Source organism: Podarcis liolepis (genome assembly GCF_965112155.1).
Source record: "Podarcis liolepis genome assembly, chromosome: 9".
NCBI lineage: Eukaryota > Metazoa > Chordata > Lepidosauria > Squamata > Lacertidae > Podarcis > Podarcis liolepis.
In genome coordinates, this window is record NC_139564.1 from 56944766 (window position 1) to 56969765 (window position 25000).

General features: G+C 42.6%; 2 protein-coding genes and 1 long non-coding RNA gene across 12 annotated transcripts in view; 2 read left to right on the top strand and 1 right to left on the bottom strand.

The window, feature by feature from the left end:
- The window catches only part of MTMR7 (myotubularin related protein 7), a 40177-nt gene extending 37667 nt beyond the window's left edge, over positions 1-2510 (bottom strand). Inside the window, exon 1 of one of the 3 annotated variants that reach the window (XM_083459957.1) lies at positions 2163-2510. In XM_083459957.1, coding sequence (XP_083316083.1) covers positions 2163-2186 — 24 coding nt within the window. In that variant the 5' untranslated portion in view covers positions 2187-2510. Of the gene's footprint in view, positions 1-1637; positions 1761-2162 lie in introns of those variants that run through there. The other 2 variants (XM_083459956.1, XM_083459958.1) reach the window with 2 other exon arrangements.
- Positions 2511-2536: 26 nt separating this feature from the next.
- LOC310686430 lies at positions 2537-16379 on the top strand. Of its 5 annotated transcripts, XR_014515899.1 has the most exons (5): positions 2537-2643; positions 4605-4656; positions 7418-7564; positions 8716-8819; positions 16046-16379. It is a non-coding gene; the product is annotated as an uncharacterized lncRNA (long non-coding RNA). The 5 variants fall into 5 exon arrangements; XR_014515900.1 differs by lacking the exons at positions 8716-8819; positions 16046-16379 and adding an exon at positions 14050-14483; XR_014515901.1 differs by lacking the exons at positions 8716-8819; positions 16046-16379 and adding an exon at positions 12858-14042.
- A 2758-nt stretch (positions 16380-19137) lies between these two features.
- The window catches only part of SLC7A2 (solute carrier family 7 member 2), a 48707-nt gene continuing 42844 nt past the window's right edge, over positions 19138-25000 (top strand). The window contains exon 1 of one of the 4 annotated variants that reach the window (XM_083459954.1): positions 19138-19487. The gene's annotated coding sequence lies outside the window, so the exon portion shown is untranslated. The remainder of the gene's footprint in view (positions 19488-25000) is intronic. The other 3 variants (XM_083459952.1, XM_083459948.1, XM_083459951.1) reach the window with 3 other exon arrangements.

Consider the following 25000-nt stretch of genomic DNA (forward strand, 5'->3'; position numbering starts at 1 on the left):
ATTATTTCACTCAGTAGATATTTCAGTTTTTAGCAGCTTCCCAGAGGATGTTCTTTCTAAACCACACTAATGGCTCATAATCATTTACAATCAATACTTGTTTCTTACAAGTAAAGTTGCTGGACCAGGGAAAGGCTGTAGCTCAGTGGTGGAACACATGCTTTGAATGCAGAGGGTCGCGGGTTCAAGTCTCAGCATCTCTAGATAGGGCTGAGAAGGACCTCTTTATTAAACTTTGGAGAACTGCTTGTAGTCATAAGAGACAATATTGCACTTAATGGACCCATTCCGTATCGGACTACTCCCTATTTTCCAATGTCCTATCCTATGTTTTTTGGAGAGCTGATCTACAACATCAACATGAAGCAGTAGAAAAGGAGGCTGAGGCATTATTATCCCCCCCCCCTCTCTCTCTCTCACACACACACACAGTAAATAACATCTGTGGGGGAACCTGATCTAGATTTGATCTATAGCATGGTGTGGGAGCTTTAACCCTTTGGTCCACAATGGTCCTGATCCAGGTCAGTAATCTTTCATGGTTGCCACTGGCAACACAGACATCTGGGCAAAATGTGTTTTAGACTTCTTGTCCCTGTTGCAAGCATCCTGTTGCAGCACTGCTTCCTTGGGTACCAGAGGGAAAATGCTTCAGAAATCATGCCTGTCAGCCAGCCAACCAACCAACCAACCAGTAAAAGAAGTAAGTGACGTGATTCAAAAAATAAGGAATGGGGCCTGTTACTTGGATGCATTGCAGCAATGTTTCACAAATATGCGGATGACGCCTAACTCTATTTCTCTGTAACAACCGGGGCAGGTGTGGTGCACCTGGAATGGTGTTTGCATGCAGTGGCGGCTGGATGAGGATTAATAAACTGAAATTGAATGCTGGCACAATAAAGGCCTTGTGGGTTAGTGACTCTCGGGCCCAGGAATTAGGTCCTCCCTCTGAAGGAGCAGTTACATAGCCTGAGGCTGTTCCTGGATTCATAGTAGTCACTGGAATTTTTGGCAAGAAAGGAAGAATAAAGGGGAAGATGACATGAGTGGGACTATTGCCAAGCTTTTCTAAACAAACCTCAGGAGCTAGAAACTTGATTTCTTAAATGAAAGTCGAGGGACTTTGGTTGACAAAATAAACAGAAAACAGAAAATTGTGTGCTTGCCCAACCAGCCCACACCTGCCAGCACACACAACCCTGTCTAAAATGACTATATCAATGTTGTTTCCCCTTCATAATCACTTTGAAAAAAGAAAAGAACAAAATCCTCCATATTCTGAGTGCTCTCAAGACTGTGTTGACTAGATATACACATAATTCTTATTGTTTCTCAGAAGTATTGGAATAAATGCGATAAATGAAATCTTTTTGTTTAAGATACAAAAAGGAGTAAAATTACAGGATCAGTGTTTTGGGTTTTTTTGAGCAGGACCAAATATCCCATTTCCTGTCTGGGAATCAGAGGCCTAGTGATGTAAGACCAAAGAACAAGAAGCCATTATTTTGAGTCGATGGCTAATAATATACCATCAGCATTTGCAAAACAGCCCTTCAGCGCCATAGATCATTCCACATCCATTCAGCCAAAAGGAATTCATTTAACTTCAGCATTCTCCTACGATTCAACGCTACCTTGATCTCATTCCTGTAGAGAAACTACATCATATTCGGAGCCCTTTTTGTGTGTGCTGCAATCCTATTTTTCACCTGCCTGGAGAAGATCAATACGGTAGCGTCTCTTCCACCACAAACCCTGTCAGCAGGCATGGCCAGGCAGAGGCCTCCAGTTTAATTTCAAAAAAGTGAAAAAAGCAGAATGAAAAGGGAGGGGGGTTGAAGGGGAAAGACACCTTCCCCCCTGCTTTCAGGGATGGTTGCTGCATTATGGACGAGTTAAAAAAGGCAATTATATTCTAGACAGTGTGGTGAATATTCTGAGCCTAATACAAGGTCTGCATTTGGCTAATGGCATTAAAAATTATAAAAAGCCAGGAAATGGTGAAATAGGTGTGTGTGTTTTTTAAATCACTTTTTTATTTATGGGAGGTGTGTGTGTAAATGCACCCCAGCCTCGCCCACCCAAGGGAGAAATAAAGGGCGCTTTCAAGGATGCAAAAGGCGAGCATCCATCTCTCTCTCTCTCTTCCCGGTACTCACCTTGGGCATTCGGATGTGCTCCATGGCGACAGGATCCCTGGGGTTTCTCTCTCACACAACACGCCTCGCAACAGCCGAGGGGGTCACGGGACCCTATGAAGACTTAAGCGTCGTTACCTCAACACAGAGGAATCCTGGGAGGGGAGAAGGGATGGCTGGAAAGCGGTTCCCAGAGAAGGTGCCTCTGTTTCCGATGCCGCCAGGTCAGCGCTTGGCTCCGCCTCCTGCAGCGGCTGCCATGCCGCTCGTTTCGGCTTCCGAGGCGCACAGGAGCCCGAGGCTTCCCGGCTGGAGGGAGGCCACCAGGCCCTAGAGGCTGCCGGGTTCCCGTTGGCCCCCATCTCCAACCAAACCACAAGCGCCTCCCGTCAGGTGCTGCCCTCGTTGTTCTCGGAAGGCCGTGAAGGAAAGGCCTCTGTTTGGTGAAACGTTTCCCCACAACTCATTGTGGCCTGTTTCTGCTTCAGAAACGCGAGCGGCTGTATCTTATTATTATTATTTTGATAAAGTAATAATGATAAATAAATAAATAATGCGCGCCTCAACCTCCTCCACGAAATCCTTCCATCGTAACTATCCAACCTGCCAAAAATTTCAACGCCTTTTTTGCCATGGTTTTACCCCTTTCCGTTTTGACAAATCTTGCAAATACATTTGGTCGTTTTGTAGCACCCTGCTTGTGGTTAACGCTTAGCTGGAATGAAATATTCAACGCAGCAATAGAGAATTTAAAATAATTATTTATTTGTCAGACAAATAAATGAGAGGCACAGTGGTATATGGTTACCAAGCTCTGGCCTGCCTCCTGCCATTATGGCCAGCACTTATATTCCCTTAATCCAGCCCCCTTTGCTCCTCCTTGGGCTGCCTCTGTCCAATCAGCCTGGTTGGATTTCCTATTGGCTGATTGCTATAACCAATCACAAAAAGATACACCCATATCCTTCTGTCCTTATAAGGAACACAAACAGCTATATATTGTTACATCTATAAATGACAAATAAGTAGTAATATATCTTACATGTGTCTCAACAAGGAATCTTAATTACCAGCTCACCTCTTGCCCTCCCTGCCCTATTGCCTTCTAAAACAAATGGTTAATCTTAAATTTTTATCTTAAACATATGTCAAGGATCTTGAGTTTCACATCAACATTGAAAGATATCCTTCATTTGAAGGTTTCTAAACAAATGTCTGGCAGCTAATATATCAGGACAGCATTTGATGGCGTCTTCTTGTCTGGCAAGAGGCTGGACTGGTGGCTGACTTAATTTCAAGATAAATACAACTCTTCTAGCATTTGTTAAATCCTTTGCATAATTACATTTAAGCCAACATATTTAATACACAACACAGATAGCCTCTTAAAAGGAATAAGGCCTTTTTAAAGTAGAGAGAGAAAGAAAGAAAAGGACTCAGTTTAAAACAGTTTCAAAAGAAGGCTCTTCAGTTCACATCCCCCCCCTTTAGCAAGCTGCTTTTCCCATTATCTGTTTAAGGAAGAAACAGCTTTAAAAAGACTTCCCAGCTAGATGCTTTAAAAAGACTTCCCAGCTAGATGTTTTTTCTCCCATTTACCTCTGGCCTTAGAAAATACAGCTCAAGGTTTTAAGAGAGGCCCATGGTATCATTTTACTATTTGCCCATTCCTAATTATATTTATCTCTGCCTTTGTTATCTTCTGTAACATGTAGGGTCAATGTCCTGCTTTTAGTCTGTAATTTCAGCTTTTATGACTTTGAGAATTGTTTTCTGCTATCAATCAAAAAGGGGGCCCCTTGTCTTAGGAGAATGGCCAAGGTTTTCTCTGCCTGGCATTGAAACATTTGAAAATCTTTTAGGCTCTCTCTAATATACAAGTCCTGATCAAACATTAATAAAATGCAGGCTTATGCCTGATGCCTCAGTTTGACAATTGTCAATTTCAAAATCTGAAAAACTAATTTTAAAAAAAGTATTCTACAAATACTTTCCATGTCTCCTCAAAATCACCTCTGCCGCACATTCCCCATCTTAATAGCATGTCAGTTTATCATCAATAGCTATATCCCACACCTCTTTGTATCAGTCTTCCATTTTATGTTTGGCGACTACATCTTAAATCTGCTCTCTCTCGAAGGAAGAGCTTCACCTGTTAAGTTGCAGCCTGCCAAACAGTTGTGAAAACGTGGCACCAAAACCCAGGCCATGAACGTAACCAGGATTTTTGTTTGGAGGGAAGGCAGAACCTCAGGTTTTTATTGATTTTTACTGCCCCCCATAACCCAGGCTGCAGCAAAAGTTAAGAATCCTGCTGCTTTTAGGGTGACCAGATACAAAAGGGGCAGCTTTTCTCTTGACTGCATGTTAACAAGCTGCCCCTGTGAAAACCACCTCCTCTTCTGTGTTACCGATAGCCGTTACAAGTAAATTCCTAAGATTGCTGTCTATGTGTTATTTCAGATCTCTCAAAGCGCAACTGCAGGTGTCTGAAGTGTACAAAGGGAAAAGAATGGTGCGTATGTGTTAAAGTTCGCTACATGCAGCAGTTTCAATACGTCTCAGTATCTCATGTTGTTTTTATGTAATGAACTAGTCAGGGGGGTTTTCTGCAGGGGGTAGGGTAATCTAAAGGCACGAAAACAATACAGAAAACATTCCCTCTGTCATTGGAAGTGGTGCTCTTTCGTTTGCGATTTCACTACAGTTAACCATAACCAATGCGAACATGACTATCAATATAGCTGGTTGATAATAAGACATTTTCAGGTCTCATAGTTCTACAGTTCAACACATTTTTTAATGTTTTTCAATTAGTTTAAATAAAAAACTTTTCAGCAGAATCCCCTTTGATTTAAATGGAAGCACAATTAATCCAGCTGCAATTTTTATAAAAAGCCATGGCAATTCTAAGAACTGCAGCTACATAGGATTGTTGACATAGCAGTTTCTGCCTATGAAGCAAGGATTTCTTGCAACCACAAAGTGGTTTATTCTAACACTAGAATTTATACTTCGGTGGTATTAGTATGAAACTATGTACTGTAGCTAATCCCTCCTGAAAACCCAAAGATTCCATTTTGTTTATGGTTTATCCCTTTAAATCCTAATCTACAAATGTAACCAAACTATAAGCACATGGAGCTGAATTTGCTTTCACTCTTCCATAAAACATAACTTTAATCTTCAGAGTCAATCAACAGTTCAAAAAGCTGTCTGAGACTACTTCATGTTTTAAGACATTTCCCAAAATTTCTAACTTTTAATAAATTGTTCAATAGTGCTCCAAATGAGATTTTTCTATATTATGAATTATAATTACACTCTTGTCTCCCTCTGCTGCTTTCCTGTTGTCCTTAGATTGTAATGGTAAACTCCTTGGAGACATGGAGCTTGCATATGGAACTTTAAGTCACACTGCTGGCAGTGAATAAATATTAACAACAACAATTTAATCCTTTAGTATTTCACCCTGATTCTCCTGGAAAACGTATGACTTCATAAAAAAGCAAGCTAATGAAAAGTTGCCCTTTTAATTATTTCCAAACCTTATAACTGCTGAGTAATTGTTGCACAAATTGCAGCGTGACAACACTGAACGCATGACACTTGTTTAATAGTAAAAGGAGTTAACTGGCTTTCAGTTCAACATGACTACTGGCCTGGCTCCCCCCCCCCATATCCCTCAGAGCTGCCAAGTGTTCCAGAGGACTAAAAGGCAACATGCCAGAGCTCTGCAGGGGAAGTGTGCAAGAGGACAAATGCAGGACACAAACGTCTAGGTACAAAGCATTCATCCTGACTGCTCTGCTACCAGAAATTGCGGCTTTCCAGATGTTGTTGGACTAACTCCTATAATCGCGTACCGTTGGCTATGTTGAGTAGAGCTGATGGTAGCTGGAAACCAACAGCATCTGGAAGGCCACAGGTTTCCTAACCCATATTTTAAGACCTAAACATCTGGAAGCCATGGTACTTGAGGCCTCTCATATTTGCCTGCCCAACAATTCAGATCTTCTTTAGAAACCCTGCTCAGGGTGCCCACAAATAATGTGCCACTGTCAACCCGTAATACTTCGGATTTAAATTGGTTCTAATGTTTATGTCTTTTTTAAATCTAATTGTTGTTTGCCAGTTAGTGGCTCAGTGAGTAGAGCACAAGACTCTTAATCTCAGGGTTGTTGGTTCAAGCCCTAGAATGCAAAAGATTCCTGAATTCCAGTTCTGTAATTCTATGAAAGAGACCCTTGGATCCCAAGGGATGAAGAGTGGTCTAGAAATACAATCAGTCAGTTGATCAAAATAAATAAGTGACAATATCGAGCAGCAGCATCTTAGTTGTGAAATTTCAGCTTTAGAACTCTCTTTTCAGTTAAGCAGGCCCACATCCTCACTACTTTTAGGTGTCCTTTTAAACTCTCTCTAGCATTTAATGAAAATTGATTTTGCTGTTGTTGCAGATTGAGGCTGCGGTTCTAAACACATTTAGTAGGGAATAATGAGCCCCACTGAACACAGCAGGACTCACTTCTGAATAAACACAGATGTATCTAGCAAGCATTGCCCCACACTTTCCAGTGCACTTTCCTTATTGGAAGGAGTCTGAGCTTTTGGGGGAAGCAGTTACAAATCAGCTTTAAAGAGTTGCAAATCAGCTTTAATTGTGCAGCCTTAATTTGCCAATATGGGATTGACTCCCACTTGAAAATAGTGACAGTCTGGGATCCCTCTTTGACTGAAAGGCAAACTTGAACTATTTTAATAAATAATGGATAATTACACAACTGAGACTTAATCTGTCCTTTGAAGGAGCCCCGGGGATTGGTTCTATGAGGAGGTCTAAGGATTTCTGACAAAATTCTCAGAGCTTCTAACCAAACTGAACTTTTTCAAGATACTTCTTGGGAAGCTATGGCAATTCCACCAATGCAAAAATAATATGGAGCAGTAGTCAATTAAGTTTTACTCAAAGTAGATCCATTGAAATTAATGGGCCTAACTTTGTCATGTTCATTAACTTCAGGAGGCCTTTGCTGAGTAAAACTTAGTTGAATACTAACCATAGATTTTTAGAGTAGGCATTCTTTAACATGAAGGCCATAAGGTGGATCTAAGATTTATTTATATGTTTATCCTGCCCTTTCTTTAAGGCAACATAGATGGTTTCCTCACACACACACATTTTGTCCACAACAGCCCTGTAATGTGGCTGAAAGGTAGCGACTAGCCTAAGAGTCAAATGACTGATATGCTTGCTTTATTGGATCTGTTTCCAGGCTTGAGCTGAGCAGCTTCCAAGAAATGTGACTTTGTAGATCACGTTTCTTTGATGTTTCTTCGTCATGGTGCACTTGACTTGAGTACAAAAACTTTTCCCCTAGTTGGGTCTATCTATAAGTGGCACATGATACGTTGATCCCAAGGTAAGGTTGTTGTTTTTTCTTTTTCATTTAATGTAGGTCAGTTTTTCTCAAAACGTGCAACCTTTAACTCTGCTACACAGTGTTTAGTTTAACATTTAACACACACTTTCAGAATTATTCATTGCTGTTTTCACCATGGTTAAAAGAAAAATAAAGTGAAATGAAGGAAACCAGTTGACACCGAAATGGAAAACTGTTTCTATCTATGTGACAGAAAATTGTCATCATGTTTGGCTAAATTAATCATATTGTTGCATTTGACAAGATTCCAGAGCAAATGGGAATTTTATGGCAATCATTGATTCTTAATTGTTTGTGCTAGGTGTATGTGGCCCTTTAGCAAATTACTCTGTAGTTGTATTCTGCGGTATTTTATTATACTGGAATAATAATGATTTCTGACGTATTTTAGATGATTGTTTTAATGATTGATTGCCACCCTGTGCTCTAGAAGAAAGAATGGGGTAAAAAGAGCCTTCCCAACTTTAAATATGATTGGCAAAGTGCTAGAGAGTGAGAACTATTTCTCAGTATTTATCTACAGTGGTGCCCCGCAAGACGAATGCCTCGCAAGACGAAAAACTCGCTAGACGAAAGGGTTTTTCAGTTTTGCGTTGCTTCGCTAGACGAATTTCCCTATGGGCTTGCTTCGCAAGACGAAAACGTCTTGCGCTTTTTTCTTAAAGCCGCTTGAAGAGGCGCAGTTGCGACGGACCGTGCTTCACAAGACGAAAAACATCGCAAGACGAAAAGACTCGCGGAACAAATTATTTTCGTCTTGCGAGGCACCACTGTACTTTCTTATTGCATTTATAGCCCACCTTTTTCCGCAAGGAGCTCAAGGTGGTGTACATTGTTCTTGCCCTCCTCATTTAATTCCCACAACAGCACTGTGAGGTGGATAATAATAATAATAATAATAATAATAATAATAATAATAATAATAATAATAATATACCCTGCCCATAGAGGCAGTGACTGGTCCAGGGTCACCCAGTGAGCTTCATGACTGCGTGATTGGAAGCCCAGGCTTCCAAGTCCTAGTCCAAAACTCTAACCACTATGCCACACTGGTATTAAAGAAGTTAATTGACTACCACTTAGTTTCCTGGCCCAATTTACAGTGTTGTTTTTGACCAATAAAGACTTAGGCATCTCATGACCCCAGTACCTCAAGGACTGCTTCTTGCTATATGAACTGAAGCGGACCCTGCAATCAAACCTTTCTTCATGTGCCTCATCCCCAGGAATCCCAGTGAGCAGCAACACAAAAACAGGCCTTTTCAGTGGTAGCTCCCCATTTGTGGAATGCTCTCCCTGGGGAGGCTTACCTGGCACCATTGTTTGATATCTTCAGGCACCTGATGTAAGCAGATTGAAATGCTACATTAAAAAAACATGTTGTTTAGGGTTGCCATATCTCAAACAGTGAAAATTGGGACAGAAAAGTTTTTTGGGGAAAGTTTTTGAGCTTTTTTTAGTTTTGCCAAAAGTTGTTACTGTTTTTGATTTAAACCTTTTGATTAAATACTATTTTAATGAAACGGCACTGCCAACATGGGCTGCCAAATTTTTCCAGACATTTGACCGATTTCCGCTCAGACACTGCTGCCAAATTCTGTATTCAGGATGTATGGCGACCCATTGTTAATGGTAGGGTTATAGAAATTAATAAATGCTAGGATTTTGGTTATTTGTAGTATGAAGGGAGAATGCAAGCTGCAAAGGAATTCCTGGGCTGGCTTATGCCAACCAGCCTGGCTGGCTGGGGGAAGAGCAGGCCTGTTTGTTGTTGTTGTTGTTTAGTCATGTCCGACTCTTCCTGACCCCATGGACCAGAGCACACCAGGCATTCCTGTCTTCCACTGCCTCCCACAGTTTGATCAAACTCATTTTAGTAGCTTCAAGAACAGGCCTGTTGACAGCAGACCTGTTAGCATTACAAAAAGGTCTTGATGAGCCACAGAAGGATCCTTTGGCCTGGGGAGTCAGATGTCACAAAAGTTGCTGGGGTAACTATGTTTGAGGGCACAGGAAAAGGGGAGTGTTGAAGTAGGGGCTTCTGGGCAGAAGAAGGAGGAAGTAAAGCTGAGATCCATCTTGGCAGGGAAGGAGAAAAGGTTGCCTGCAATGCTATGGGCCATGCTTTAAGATCTGGACTCCCTCCATGCAGACTGAAGGTTTAAATAGGTGAAGAAACCATATTCCTTAAAGCATGATAGTCTCTACCATGTCTTCTATTATCCAAAGGGATACAGACCCTGTATGTGTGCCCGTTACCCCTCACACTCTTGCCACTGCTTGACAGAGGGGCAGGCACTGGGCTTTTGTAACAGTATTATGAACAGGACATTTAAAAATGAAATAAAATTACTTCAGTGGCAGGATTCCTAAATAAACTGAATTATTTTAGAAACCCCTTGGGGAAAGAGGTAAAATCAGGCCCCACATGTCACATTTTTGGAATTAAAATTGACTGTCATTGTAAGAGGGTTAGAATAATTCTTGGCTGACCCCAGCAAGCCTTGTGATTCTCCTAGACGGTTTGGGACTGCTTATCTTGGCATCACCCACTGGTGTTAAGAGCGCCATGCTAACTTCTTAAAAGTTCTGTCAGCCACATCTACTCAAATGGGCTGATGAAGGAGTGTTAATCTTCTAAATACAGAGAAGCACTTGAGATTTCCAAGAATACAGCTGATTAATCAAAGATCATAGGCAAAAGAGAGAACCTTACACAGAACAAGTGAGAAAATTTCAATCTTTATTCCCCAAAATACTCCACTTCTTCAGCCGAGAAGAGTTGAAGATGGATGGGGGGGGGGGAAATCAGATCATTCCCTGCATGTATGAATGCAGAGATACAATTCATTTTCCTTTAATGTTAACCAAAATTTTAGAGATATGGTGGGAAGGAGACAGCTACTGAAATTAGGATAGTTTGATCTAGGTTCAAAGCTCACTCCCAACATAGATTTGCTGAGCAGCAATGCCTCACAGCATCATGGCTTTGCTATGAAGGAAAATGAAGTGCTGAAAAATACATGTCAAACCAAAGGTGTTAGCAAATACTATTTCTAATTTAGAGCACTGTTATGCAGCTTAGACAATCCACATCCCTTCAGAAATGCAGAGCCCTTTATGTCCTATAGTTTGACTAATTAGATGTTTCAAACTTATGTTTTATCTTCTTCCGTACCAGTCTTGATGAGCAATTTCATCAGTGAAAAGTGGTATCAAGAGTACTTGGCAGAATAAATTTTAAAATGGTGGATTGTAACTCATCTGCACTATACTCAGGGGCGTATGGGGGGGCGGCGGCGGAGGGGCCGGGCCGCCACTGACTATACCTTCCAAACAATATCTTACCACTTTAAACAGCCATGGCTCCCATCAAGGAATCCTGGGAACTATAGTTTGTCAAGGATGCTGAGAGTTGTTGGGGGATCCCCTATTCCAGTCACAGAATTACAGCTCCCAAAATGAATGAATGAATGCATGGATGAAATTAATCTAACTTTGTAAGTTAGAGGTCATAATCCTGGGATTTTGGGGGATGTGACAAGTTATGTGGAGTAGCCCGCAGCTCAGAACCATAATCTCCCCTGCTCTGTTGGACTCAGCTGCTAAAGCAGGTTGGGCCCCTTTAATGGACAAGGTTGCTCCCATGGAAGGCAGAGCTAGACCTGTACCAACTATTGAAGGCTCAGTCTGCCGTTGACCTCTCCCAAAACAACATTCAAGCTCTGCTCTTCTTGAGTTGCTAAGCTGATCACTGCCTGGAGCTGTCCAGGGTGCCAAGCCTCACCTCAGACCTTTATCTCATCTTGCTCTGTTTGTCCAAACCTGAAGTTTCACCTTGGGTCAGAAACTGTACCGCCAAGGCCATTGCTTGAGACAGATCCCTGCTTGAGCAGTCGGGTATCAGAGCATACACAGAGTTCCTTGCAGAAGAAAGGCTCTGAGAGAAACCATATTGCAGTTCGTAATTGGATGTTTCCAAGAAGACAACACTGACAGTGAGGTTTCACATATTTGTGGGAAACTAAGACATTTACGTGTGTGTATTGCCCAAGAGATGTATGTTTCCACATACATAGGCATGTGGAAGTATCACATGTATGCAACACTCCCAAGAGTTATTTTCCCCAGAAGTAAAGAGGGCAACACAAAGCAAGAATTGGTTATGAGTTAAAATTATACAAGCATGCACTCTGAGGTTTCCTATTTTTATCCTGACTCTGTATGAAGGGTTTTCCCATGTACTTTTAATGAAACATTGTGACATGACACATTTCTTCCCCTGTGATGTGCTGTTTGGCCTGCCAACTTCCATGACAGAAAAGATTAGCGAGAATGCTGTGGAATTTATTTATTTTTAACTTTGCCTGAACATTCTTGCTGGTTTATAATTGGAAGGGGGGAAAAACCCTTTCTTCTAAGAGTTGAAACTCAGGAAGTATGTGCAATTGAACAATGATAATACTTCCTCCATAAGCAGGACCTGAGCACAATAGGAAGCTATCTTATTCTGAGACAGACCATTGGGTCCATTTTGCTCAGCATTGTCTACACCAGGTTTCCCAAACTTGGGTCTCCAGCTGTTTTTGGACTACAACGCACATCATCCTTAGCTGGCAGGACAAGTGTTCAAGGATGATGGGAACTGTAGTCCAAAAACAGCTGGAGACTCAAGTCTGGGAGAAACCCTGGTCTACACTAACTGGCAAAAGTTCTTCAGGTTTTCAGGCAAAAGTCTCTCTCAGCCCTATCTGGAGATGTCAGGGACTCAAGCTGGGACCTTCTGTGTGAAAACCAGGTGCTCTGCCAATGAGCTACAGTCCTTCTAGATAGCAATGGCAGTATCCTGCTCATGTTTCTCTGCAACTGGCAACCAGAGGCATAACAACTCCACTATTGACGTCAGGACACAGACTTCAAAACTAAAAGTAGCCTTCTTTTCCACATGAGTTACCTCACCACAGGCAGGAAGACACATACATGACTTTGAGCAACAGTCCTGAAAAACTATACTTAGTGTCTTGAGATGGTTGTATGAGGGTCTTCACCCTAAGCAGTTCTCACAGTTCTTGAATTTTTATTGTTGTTTGAAGCTTTGCCTTCCAAACCCCGCAAAGAAGTTCCTGTGAGTCATTCCCCACAATATGTAATATTGCTCAGACCACTTCAGGTTTTCAGGATTTATCTAAAATATATTTGTTACTGAAAAGTTGGCTTCCTTGACATTTGCAACAGAAATACTGTAGATAAATCTATGTATTCCTCTCTTCAGATAGATCATCGTGATACTATTCTAGTCCCTAATAACAGGAGCAAAGTCACAAGTCAGTTCACCTGCTCAGGCAGCTTTCAGTATAATATATATGCTATCATCTGCCCTTCTGTATTCTAAGTAGGATAGAGAAGCCGACTTTGTTTGAACTCTTCTTTGTTAACTTTATTGACTTTTTGGGACGTTGGTCTAAGGGAACTGAATGCAATCCACTTACCTGTAAAAGAGAAAAAGACAGTGTTCGAACACAATTTATACTCTCTGTATTCTTTTTCTGTTACTTGCCCTGTAAAAGTTGGCCCTTAGATGTTAATTTTACTTGCAACATGAAAAATAATTATATATTGTATCTTACCTGTGTTTTTATGATCTACATTTAAAACAATAAATTAAAACAAACTCAAAACAACAGCAGAAGCATCAGTGAAAGACCAAGGCTAAACCTAGCATGAAATATGCACATTACTCTTCCCAAGTAATTTCTCCCCCAATATGGACATCATTGTTGCTGAATTTACCATCTCTGGGATGGTACAGCTGCTGCATCATCACAAAAACTCTGGGAAAGGCAATAACTTAAACAATGGTTTTAAAGAAAAGAGGAGGGAAATACTTCTTTTGGGAGGAATAAAGAATAACAGAATGAGGCGGGGAAGGGAGGAGGAAGAGCACACTCAATTTAAGATTGGAAAAATAGCAAATGTGTCTGTTCTTTTGCTCTTCAAAATATGGCAATCTTACCTTGAGGCATGATCACAGCATGTGGCTGGCAGCTGGCACAGAAGATGGGAGAGTTGAAATCCCCCTAGCAATTCAATTCACGGCATGGACCTCATTGGTTTTGGTTATTTTGGTTGAATTATTCTGACTGCAGGATTGCAGGAGGTACGCTCTAGGAGGCTAAGGAAGGCAAGGACCCACATCCCAGGTGGGGCTCACTAGCTTGGGAAGGAGGTATGTGATTCCTCAGTTGGAGTAGGCTCAGGACGGGTCACATGCCTCATCAAGCCCAGATGCTGCAATGAACATGCAAGATATAAAAGGAAAGGTATCCTGGCCAGGCTGGCCAGATTGATTATATACTGTATCTTGATAACTGATGTTGCCATTTTCCCACTGCCATTAGAAACCTTCAGCATTCAGATGACTTGCCTCGGGGATAATTCTTAAAGAACATGTTCTTCATTTTTAGTGCAGTGAGTTTCTCACTCTGACCTCCTGTTGGCTGGGATAGACCTTCGGGACTTGGCCAACTCGCTTCCCGATATTCTTAACAAATGTCAAACTTTGTTTGAAAAGAGCATTAAACTATATATTTATACACTCTTCTCTAAGGGCACCAAGGCTGCTTGGCTGATATGGGTATCTTTTCCTGTGGGAATCTCTCGTTCAAATCTCAGCTTTTCTTTGCAATAGTAAAAAACCAAAAAAGCCCAACAACAACAAAACTGTCACGATCTGATCTTGCTAATCCTTCATGACTTCTCCAACACAGATGTGCTCAATTGTCAGCTGGGATAAATGTTTGACATGGACAATGACTGTCATATTAATTTCCAACCAAAGATGAAGAGGTACAAGATGGGAGAGATGGGAAGATTCTGCAAAGATGGCCTCTGTATCTATGTGCTCTTCCATCTTTTCTTTTTTTTAAGGCAAACTATCTAATATACGCACACACAGAATACTAATAACAAAACAACAACAGTAACAACAAAAATAAACAATGACAACGTGGTTGAATGTAAAAAAAACTAAGTTAAGTAGAACAATGGTGGCCCATCTTTTTGGCAAGGATATCAGTTGCGGTTGGCATCCATCTGTCTTGAGAGACAATGGAGCGCACCTCTGTGGGTGAAGTCAAACTGCTGTGTTAGCAGTGACAAAGTGACCTCCCTGGGGTACTAGCCTGGGCAGTGTGTATGGAAGTCCTGGGCTGCCCAAACTACAAGACCTGCCACTGCCAGGCCCAGCCTCACTGATGTGGTCCAAAGGAAAGCAGAATAATACATCTGGCACCAGCTTGGCTGCATGACTTGCTGAAAGGAGGCATACAAGATGCCATCCAACCAACTTAGGTCCCATCCCTGACCTAGGCAATCCAGGCCATATAGTGTCCCAAATAGAGAGAAGTTGCAGAAGAGATGGATTCCAGTGACTCATTTAGACAAGAGACACACTCAGGTGAAAGCATGCATCTAACCTCATGTTTTAGACCAGCCATCTCCAATCTGAAGTCCTTCATTTGCTCCAGACTACAGCTTCCATCAGCCCTAGCCAGCACAGCTAAAATATCTGATGGGCACAAGATTGAGGGAGGCTGAACTAAACTATTGCGGGAGAGAGGGCAAATATGAGTACATCATCATCTGTTTTTGACCTATCATCACTTCTTGCTTCATCATCTCAGCCCACATTTGCCCTCTACACAGAAGCATTCATTCAGACAGCACTGCTATTTGGATCAAATGAAAAGCTCCTGCTTAAACACTGTTCTAAACCAGCAGAAAGCTAGCAGAGTTTGATTGCAGGAAGCAGATGCAGCAACAAAGCCATTGACTGAAACCCACAAATACACAAAATTATACCTTCTACCTTCTCTGGCGACATGATTGCCCCTTTCCTGTTACCCTACCCCCCTCATGAACCACCTTTTTTCATTCCCAGGGGTATGGTACTTTAAATTGCAAAACACGCAGTCTATTGCAAGCCTATCTGGAATAAACCATGCATTTCTTGTTCTCTTTCTCTGGGAAGGAGTGGTTTGTACATTTTGAACAGGGAAAAAATAAACACCTACATCAGGGTGGGCTCAGGGGAGGGATCCAAATTTCAGATACACCAACACTTGATACTGTGGGGAAATTATTAGGGTGGCCTACAACTAAGTTTTACCGACAGCAAGCCCATTGAAATTAATAAACATAACTAAGTTACACTCATTAATTTCAGTGGGTCTACTCCAAGTAAAACTCAGTTGACTATTACCCTTGATTATTAATGGAAAATATACACATTTGTTAATTTATTATAATTAGTTTCAATGGCTTGTGATATTTACAGTCCATGTCTATGCATGTTTACATAGAAATAACTCCTGTTGCATGCCCAAGTCTGTGTAGACTGGAGGTAGCAGTCATAGGTGACTATTTATAAAATCTAGTGCAAACTGATTTCTCCTTCCACAGCTTGCAATCTGAAACCTGCTTACTCAGAAGTAATCCTAGTAGAAACAGCAGAACTTCTTCAAAGTGCATGGAGATAGGTTGCAGCTACAACCATTTATTTTATGTGCTTATTTGGTTTCTCGAACCGACAACATACAAGCCATAAGCAGATCTTTTCACAAATAATTTATTTCACGCTATTTGGGTTTTGTCTCTGTTCAGTTGTTTTTTTGCCACAGTATGTGTGTATATTCAGTAAAGGTTAAAGGACACACTGTCCTGGATAATAAAATCTTGTATTTATCTAGTGGGTAGCTATGATTCAGTCAGCCCAGTTTAAAATTGCTCTTGTTGTCCTGCCAAATAAATTTGTAGCATGCCCCAAAGGGCATTGCCTTCTTATCCAAGAGAGATGTACTGGTTGACATTATTTTCTCCTTGCAGACATTATTGATTCTGAATAACATTTCCCTCAAGGGGTGGAGAAGTGGGTGGAGGAGGCCCAGCTAAACAGATGCAGCCTGCTGGCGTTAGACACACTTTACCCTGCAGAGGGATGTTTTCCGTGGTTATCTGCTGCGTCATTCCGGTTCTACATATCACCCTCTACTTAGGGATGTGGATAAGTGCCACAAATTAGCTTACGTTGTGCAATGTCTAGGAGACAGAGAGAGTACCATGAACTCACTGGATGGCCTTAAGCAAGCCACCAACTCTCAACCTGTTACCCTCACCTGGCATGATTGAGTTTAGCAAGGGGGAGTAGGCTGTATGCCAGCGTCCCTTACAATTCCTGGATCCAACAAGGATCCAATTGCTGAAATAGCTGTGCTATTGGTTATGGCCCCTACATATGGACCATTAGGGTAACAAAGGAAGTGGTTCTGTGCTAGAGCAAATGAGTGGAACCCCCCCTCCCTCTCCCTGGCTGTTAGCATGAAGGACAAAGGCCAGAGTTCAAATAGTATAGTGATGTTAGAAACTGCACATATTCTCTCACGGTCAAAAAGTACTGATGACCACTTTAGCAGGGAGATTCAAATGGGATGGAGAAATAGGGTACTGCAGCAGTGGGGTGTAAGTGAGGGTTTGCAGGCTGACTAGTGAAAGGTAAATCATATAATTTATTATCAGCAAAATGGTTTTCCTGCATTCTTGTTTGGATGGGTAAACCAATCAGCATGTCTGCTGGCAACTGTATGTTTATCATTACAGACAAAAATCAAGGGGAAATGTGGGCAGAGTTTAGTGACAGGATTACAAGTTATTTAAAGGAATAAAAATATTTAGGCAGAGTAACACGGCATATTTTGTTTTAACAGTTGGGTGCTGCATAGAATGCATGAGAAAGAAACCTCATGTTAACTCTGAAGTACATCAAAGGATTTCACTATGCAGTATAACATTTATCAGAGGGATTATAATAGTATGGATAAAGTCAGTCTAGGCTAAACCTGAGAGCTTCTAGTGTCTGATCTTTCGTGACAATAAGAATTTTAACTGAAAGGGTAAGCACTGTAATCCTTCTAAGTTGCTGTGCACAGTCAAAAGGACTCTTTGAAGTATGTTAGAGCAATGCTTTTTAGACCAATTAGATCTGACAGTGTGTTTTTAGCTAACCCTTCTGTGCACAGATATAGTGTATGTAGCAGACTGGGGGACAAATGGGCTTCATTAACTATGAACCCCCAAATCTGGGATCCCCTCGAAGCTGGTGCCAAAATGTGCAGTTGTTTTGTAGCGATTTGCAGCAAAAAAACCCCATGTTTTGCAGTGCTCCACAAACGGAGCAATAGCCACTCAAACTTGGGAGTCAAAGGGGAACCAAAAATCCAGCATTGTCCAATTCACTCCAAAGTGGCATCAAACTTTGGCAAAGATTTTGCCGCATTTTGCAGCGAAACCCTCACATTTTGCAATGTCCCACAAATGGAGCAATAGCCACTCAAACCTGGGGTCAAAGGGTAACTAAAATGCTACAAAACTTTTGCCAAAGTTTTTCGCCATTTTAGAGTGAATCGGACAAAGTTGCATTTTGGGACATTAACTATGAACCAAGGTTTGCTGTATCAATTACTCCATTAGTGGTGCACTGCAAAACACTGGGTTTTCACTGCAAAGCGCTGCAAAACAACTTCAAAACTTTGGCACCCGTTTCGAAGGGATCCCAGATTTTGGGGTTCGTAGTGAATGAAGCCGGACAAATGCTTGAGTTAAAGCTCTCCAAGCAGCTGCATAATTAACCTGGTTTCTCTACAAGACTGGATATACCTTTGCAAGGTTGCTCAATCAAGACTATATCTTGCAAACCTTCTAATACATAGCCCTTTTTCTCTCCTTAGGGCTGCCCCCCTCCATACAAATAACACTATATCATATATAAATGTGAAAATAAATACTGCTTGTTTGTAATCTAGTTTTCATTTTTAAATAGGGCCAGTCTCTGATTTACTTTACAGTAAAATAATCAGATAAGCAAAACTTCAGCCGTTCTGGAAGGATGTGTGGTAGTTAGAATGTCAGACTATGACCTGGGAGCCCAGGGTTCAAAATACAATTAAGAAGAAGTATATTAATAGTGAAATAATTATTAAGCTATAACTTGTTTTTTATCTTATATTTTGGATTTTTTTTTCTTTAAATTTTTTGGGGAGATCCCCAAGAGAGTGGGGCCCTAAGCTATAACTTGTTTAGCTTATACGTAAATCCGGCACTGATAGGACTTTCTTCTGAGGAGATACGGTGAGATCTGAAGCATCTAATCGCGCATCTGGGTCGCAACCGCGCAGACCCAGCCTTTGCACCTAGCTTCAAACAAAATGTCCATAGGACTGATCCAACCCTATTAATCTCCAGGCCTTCAACAAATCAATTCATTTTAATTGTGTGTCCGTCCGTCCCCCTGCTTTTTTTCCTCCCGATGTGCGCGCATGACGCGTGCGGACTCCAAAGCGCCCCTCTCCAAAGAAATGCATGGGAGAAGAAATACACGGCGCATCGCTCCGACGGCACCTTGGCTGCCTGCCGCCCATTCCCCAGGCTCCAGCGGTCTGCAAGCAGCGGCGAAGGGCTGCCCACAGCCGCCGCCGCCGCCGCCTCCTCTACCCATTGGCTGGGAGAGCTGGGCGGGCCCGCGCGCAGACGGAGCTCCCCGGGGAACGCGAGGGAGGGGCGGGGCTTCGGCCGTTCTAAGTGAGGAGGGGGCTGGCCACGGGGTACGGGGGGGGGCTATTTCTGTGGGAAACTCCCGCGCGCGAGGCGGCTTGTCGGGGAGCAGCAAGCGAGCAACAGGCTCCTCTCCAGAGACTTCGCCCTCCCGCTCGCCCTCTTCTTCCTTGGCCGCCCGGCTCCAGTGAGTGGAAGTCCCCTTCCCCGCCCTCCCGGTCCTCTTCCTTCCCCCGCCACCGCCTCCTTCTATGGGCGTCTTTTCTGTAACTTGGCGGGAAGCTGGAGCTGTTGTGAGGCGCGCTTCACACGGCCAGCAGATTGTGAAGCGAACTATTGTTGGTTTTTTTGCGGTGTGTGTGTGTGTGTTTCCTGTCAAGGGTACGTGTGTATGTGTGGGGTACCTTTTTGCAAAGCCACGCGTCTGTTTGGCCAGTGCACGTGGGAACGGGTTACTTTTCCTCGCGAGGGGACGGGACGGGAGGATCTCCTTTTAGGCGCGTGACGCTTCCTCGACACAGCGCTGCCCCTGCAGAAGTCGCGATATGGGAGGGTGGGTGGTGTCGACGCCGTGTTGGGCCTGTCTGCATTAGCTGCCGCTTTGGGCATGCGGGCAGCTTGCTAAGTTTCCTTAATTATCGCATTCTGCCGTAACAGAATGGTAGAGTTGGAAGGGACCCCAAGGACCAGCTAGCCCAGCGGTTCTCAACCAGTGGGTCTCCAGATGTTGGACTAAAACTCCCATCCCTGAGCTCTGGGCCCTGCTAGCTAGGGGTGATGGGAGTTGTAGTTCAACAACATCTGCAGGGATGAATTTGCAGCTGCCCCATACGGGGATCGAACCTGCGGCGTGGGCATTGTCAGCACTATGCTCTATCCCACTGTTGGTACATTAGAATCCTAGGATTGTAGAGTCAGAAGGGACCCCTGAGGACTATCTAGTCCAACCCCCTGCCATGCAGGGATGAATTTGCAACTGTCCCATACGGGGATCAAACCTGCAACCTGGCCGTTGTCAGCACCATGCTCTAACCAACTGAGCTGTCCATGCTGGACTGTTGTGTGTGGGAGAGAGATGCCTGCAAGGATAACACGTGCTCTTCTCACACCCACCCCCAGTTCAGAACAACCCCTGTGCCATTAATAGCCTCAGGACAGGCAGGACTTCAGTGAAGGCCTCTTCTCCCGCCAGTGAAATTTTGCGCCTGTGCTTGTTGAGTCTCTGCCCGTCCTGACGCATGCAGAAGATTCAGGAATCTTGCCAGGAGGAAAGGTGGTGACCTTAGTAGTAGTACCTTCTCCTTTTGCAACGTCCGTATCAATTACACTTTCTACCGATTTTGAAGCACTTACTACCTGGGTGCGTGTCCCTAAGCCGCTTGTCTTGGAAGAAGCTGCAGTGGAGCCCCTAGAGTACTCCAGGCAAAGTGGCTTGAAACCTGAATCGGGGCTTCTGGGAGCCCAAAAAGGAAGATGTATGTTAGTAGGATGCAAACTAAAAATAAGCTAGCAAGCTCCCTCGTTCTCTCTCTTTTTCCTTTCCCTGGTTGTTTATGTTTGCTATCCCTGGTTAGTGTTATTGATGTTGTAAAGGACAGCTTGGGACTGGGGGGTGGGGGCTGATTCTGTCACATTTTCTGGGTTGAGCTGGTTCAGGCTGGTAGCAGTGTATATTTATAGTTTTACCTCATGACAGTATGTGCCATTCATGCAAAGACCGTGACAGGAATGCACTGCCGTACACACTGCAAAATTAAACCTCTCAGGCTTTGCCTCAGCTGGGCAAGGTAAAGCACCAAAACATCCAGTTTTAACTGAAAGTGTGATTTAAAGGAGGCTGGAGCTCTGTTTTTTTTCTTGCCAGGATTGTTGTAAAGAAAGTGTGGAATTGGTGGGTTTTCTGCTCTCTGTCTATCCCTTCTCCTTTCCACCTCTAGACCAAGCTTTGTGCATTTGGGGAGGGGGGAAGAACTCATATATGCCATTGTCAAAACCCGCTGTACTACTTTCAGCTGAGGAAACCTACAGGATCTCCAGATTGCACTGGTCCTTGGAGGTACTCTGTTATGCAGGCATAGGCAAACTCGGCCCTCCAGATGTTTTGGGACTACAACTCCCATCATCCCTAGCTAACAGGACCAGTGGTAAGGGATGATGGGAATTGTAGTCTCAAAAACATCTGGAGGGCCGAGTTTGCCCATGCCTGCTGTTATGCCTCCAAAGCTCAGTGTGGTGGTGGGTCTTTGGCAAGCATAAATTTGGCCACCAAAAATTTATGGAGCCCTGATTTATCCCCAGACCAGATAAGCTGCACGGCTTGTGAAAATGAGTGGAAATCCTTCCAGGCTTCAAGCATGAAGCTCAAGTAAGCTGACCTAGGCCAGTTTTGTAAATGTCTGACAGTGAAATTGGATGAAGAAAAGGGGACTGTGCTAAAAACGAAAACCCCATAATATGCGGGAATGAAAACACTTGACATTGTACCATGTATGTGTTTGCCGCCCTTGGTTGCAAACACATCCTTTGTTTCTGCTGTGGTATGTATGTAAGGGGAAACTAACAATGAGATCTGATATGTCACATGTGTCCATTGTTACACACTGCAAGGAGAATTTGATACAGGGCTTCTATTTGCTGTGGCAGTCCTGTGTTATTCACAATTTCTAGTAATGCTCTAGTATAGTTTATTCCTTGACAGGCAATGATGAGCTATGCATGGGCTGCTCTAGATCATTAGAGATCCACAACAACTTAGGACTATACAAGGGTGCTCTTTGACTTCATGGAATATATGACGGCGGTTTCTTGGTTGTCCATCTTCCCAAACTTAGAAATGCCTTCTGACATTGCGCAATTGGCATAGAGCTGCTCTCGGTTTGGCACAACTTCATCTTGTGCTATGTAGATGCGACCTTAGATGGGAGAAAGCTGAGGCCATGTCTGCATTGCTAGGTTGCTGAAAGGAAGAATAATAGTAAGGAAAACAATTCAGATAGGACGGTAACAGCCCCTGACAGTGCTTCATTACCGGCCCTTGTTGTGGAGCTACCACGCAGTGTCTACAGAGAAACGGTTGTACGGTATTGAAAGATTCTCTGAGATAAGATCTTCGTAGTGTTTTCCGTGCTCAGTCTTCTCCTTCTGGGGGAGGGCAAACAAATGGATCAGTTCTGCAGCATAATGTAGCCCTTGCATCAAACCTTGGGCCATCATATTCTATTAGGTATACTGCAACATGCATTTTAATGCTCGCATGAAGTGAACAGAGTAGCGTAATTAGCATGTGCATAACTAACGCCCACTTTGTGCATGTGTGTGTTTGTTTACACGTGCTTGCGTTTTGCTTTATTTCTGCAGCAAGCAGTAGGGTGTTAAATAATGACCACTTGTGTACCCAAAGAACATTTCTTCAGGCCACAATCAGTGTCGTATACCCCTGCTGGGGCCCTTCTTTCCTACGTTTGCACTTTTTGGTCAGTTGACAAGAAATTTTGAGCAGAATCTGAAAGCTGTGCTAAATTGGCCGTGCTTCAACAAAGCAAGCAGCTGGTGCAGCTTTCTTGAACAGCTTGTATTCAGTGGAAACCGTGGGCTGAAAAAGGCAAGCATTCACTCTTAGCAGGGCCTCTTTGCACATTTTGTTTTTTAGGTAAGTATCTATTTACAGGCCAGGAGAAAGTGCTTTGCATCTTTCAGAACTGGCAACAATAGTGTTTCTGTCTAGTTAAACAAACTGATAATGGAGTTGGGCTTTTGTCTTATCACCCCATTGTGATGAAAAAACCAAAATACTTGAAAATGTTGCAGTAGTTAAAAGTTCCTTAACCATGTTATGCAAGATGCTTACAGTGGATATATTCCAGATCTGTTAAGAGTATAAGGGAGTCATGCCATTGATTTTACTGAGTTGTATACCCTGTTGCTTTGGTTATAATTGATGAGCGCTTGGAAGCAAATTCTGTTTAAAACTTGCTACTTGCTTTTGGGGAAGGTTGCCAACTTTATTTCGGGCAGTGTTGTAGTGCTTAAACAGCTGCATCAGAAGCAGAAATTCAACAGGTGAAGCTTTCCCTTGACTGCATATGCATGTTGGAGAAAATGCTTCATTGCCTACATTTCAGTTTTTCGCATAGCTGTTAACACATATGAACCTTGTAAGGAAAAAGTTGGCAACCATGTTTGTAAAATATTATCTCTTCTTACACTTGGCAAAGTTATTTCTTTTTTGGTATGTTAAGACAGGGATAGGCAGACTTCAGGTATAAATTATTAGAGATCCACCAACAGAGCTTGGTGCAAAAGACATATAGGTAGAATTCATAGTTCATAGTCCATAAATTTATTTTGATTACCCAAACTTAACTGGCAAGTCTTCCAATCCAGTCCAGTTCCTCAACACTATGTTTTCTTAATTTCACCAGTATAATTTTTTGAGGGAGGAAAGGAGGCTAATTTTATTCCTGTTGTTACCCAGTTTTGAGTCACCCATCTTTTTTGATCTACTGGAAATCACCCAGTGATCTACCAAAGAGTTCTGCCAGCAGATCCTGATCTATCTTTTGCCCACCTCTGTATCAAGGTGTTCTTCTGGAGATGCGTGGCAGATGTGCAAAACATCTAATAAGAGCAGCTGCAATAACATGAAAGTACCAGATACAACAAAGAGTCTTGTGGTACCTTAAATAACAAATTTATTATGGCATAAGCTTTAATGGACTACTGTGCTTTATATCAGCGCACGTATACAAGATTAGGTGGGGGATTGTAAAAAGTGAAATCAGGAAAATAAAATGCAGAAAAAGTTCAGATGGTGTTAATTCACAAAATAGTTTTTTTAAAAAAATAGTTTCTATTAAAGATTTTCTTGGGTTACAGAAGTGCATGCATCGCCTCTATACAGTTCTTGATAACATAGATATCCAGGCATTGGGAGACCGTTTAACACATGTGCCAAAGCACCCTTTGACTTGGTTCAGTCAACAAATGATAGCTTTGAAAATCCTGATGTATTGTAATTCAGAATCTTCAAACCATGCCAAACCATGCTAGAGGCAGGTAAAACTTTTCAACAAAGCTGGTGCAGCAGCAGGGACATTCTAACAAGTTGGTCTCTTCCATCAACCACTTTGTGCTGATCTGAAGCTTCTTTTCTTGCTTCTCTTGTGCTGTCACCTTCTTCCTAGTTTGGCCATGGCAGCTACGGGTACTGAATAGAGAAGGCCCATCCATCCCTTTTTGTTAAAGAAATGTTAATCACAGGGAACATTTTATTAAGGAGAAAAGGTAAATGGATTTTTTTTAGTTCAAATCATATTCCTGTATTTCAGTGGGAACATCATACAGTGGTGCCTCGCAAGACGAAATTAATCCATTCCGCGAGTCTCTTCGTCTTGCAGTTTTTTCGTCTTGCGAAGCATGGCTATTAGCGGCTTAGCGGCTATTAGCGGCTTTAAGAAAAAGGAAACAAACTCCAAGAACTCGCAAGACGTTTCGTCTTGCGAAGCAAGCCCATAGAGAAATTCGTCTTGCGGAATGACTCAAAAAACGCAAAACCCTTTCGTCTAGCGAGTTTTTCGTCTTGCGAGGCATTCGTCTTGCAGGGCACCACTGTAATGCAATTGATGCACTGAATGCTGCTGGAGCACTGTTGCTTTAGCTGTTAAGCCCCTGTAGCAAAAGGAATACCTAATATGGAATGTACCATGTCTACAGACATTGCAGGTTTAATGGTTGCTGGCTTCAAGGCTCTTCTTTCAGAACAGCAGAGGAGCGTATTTTGTATGCAGCCTAATAATGGATAGCGCACGAAGA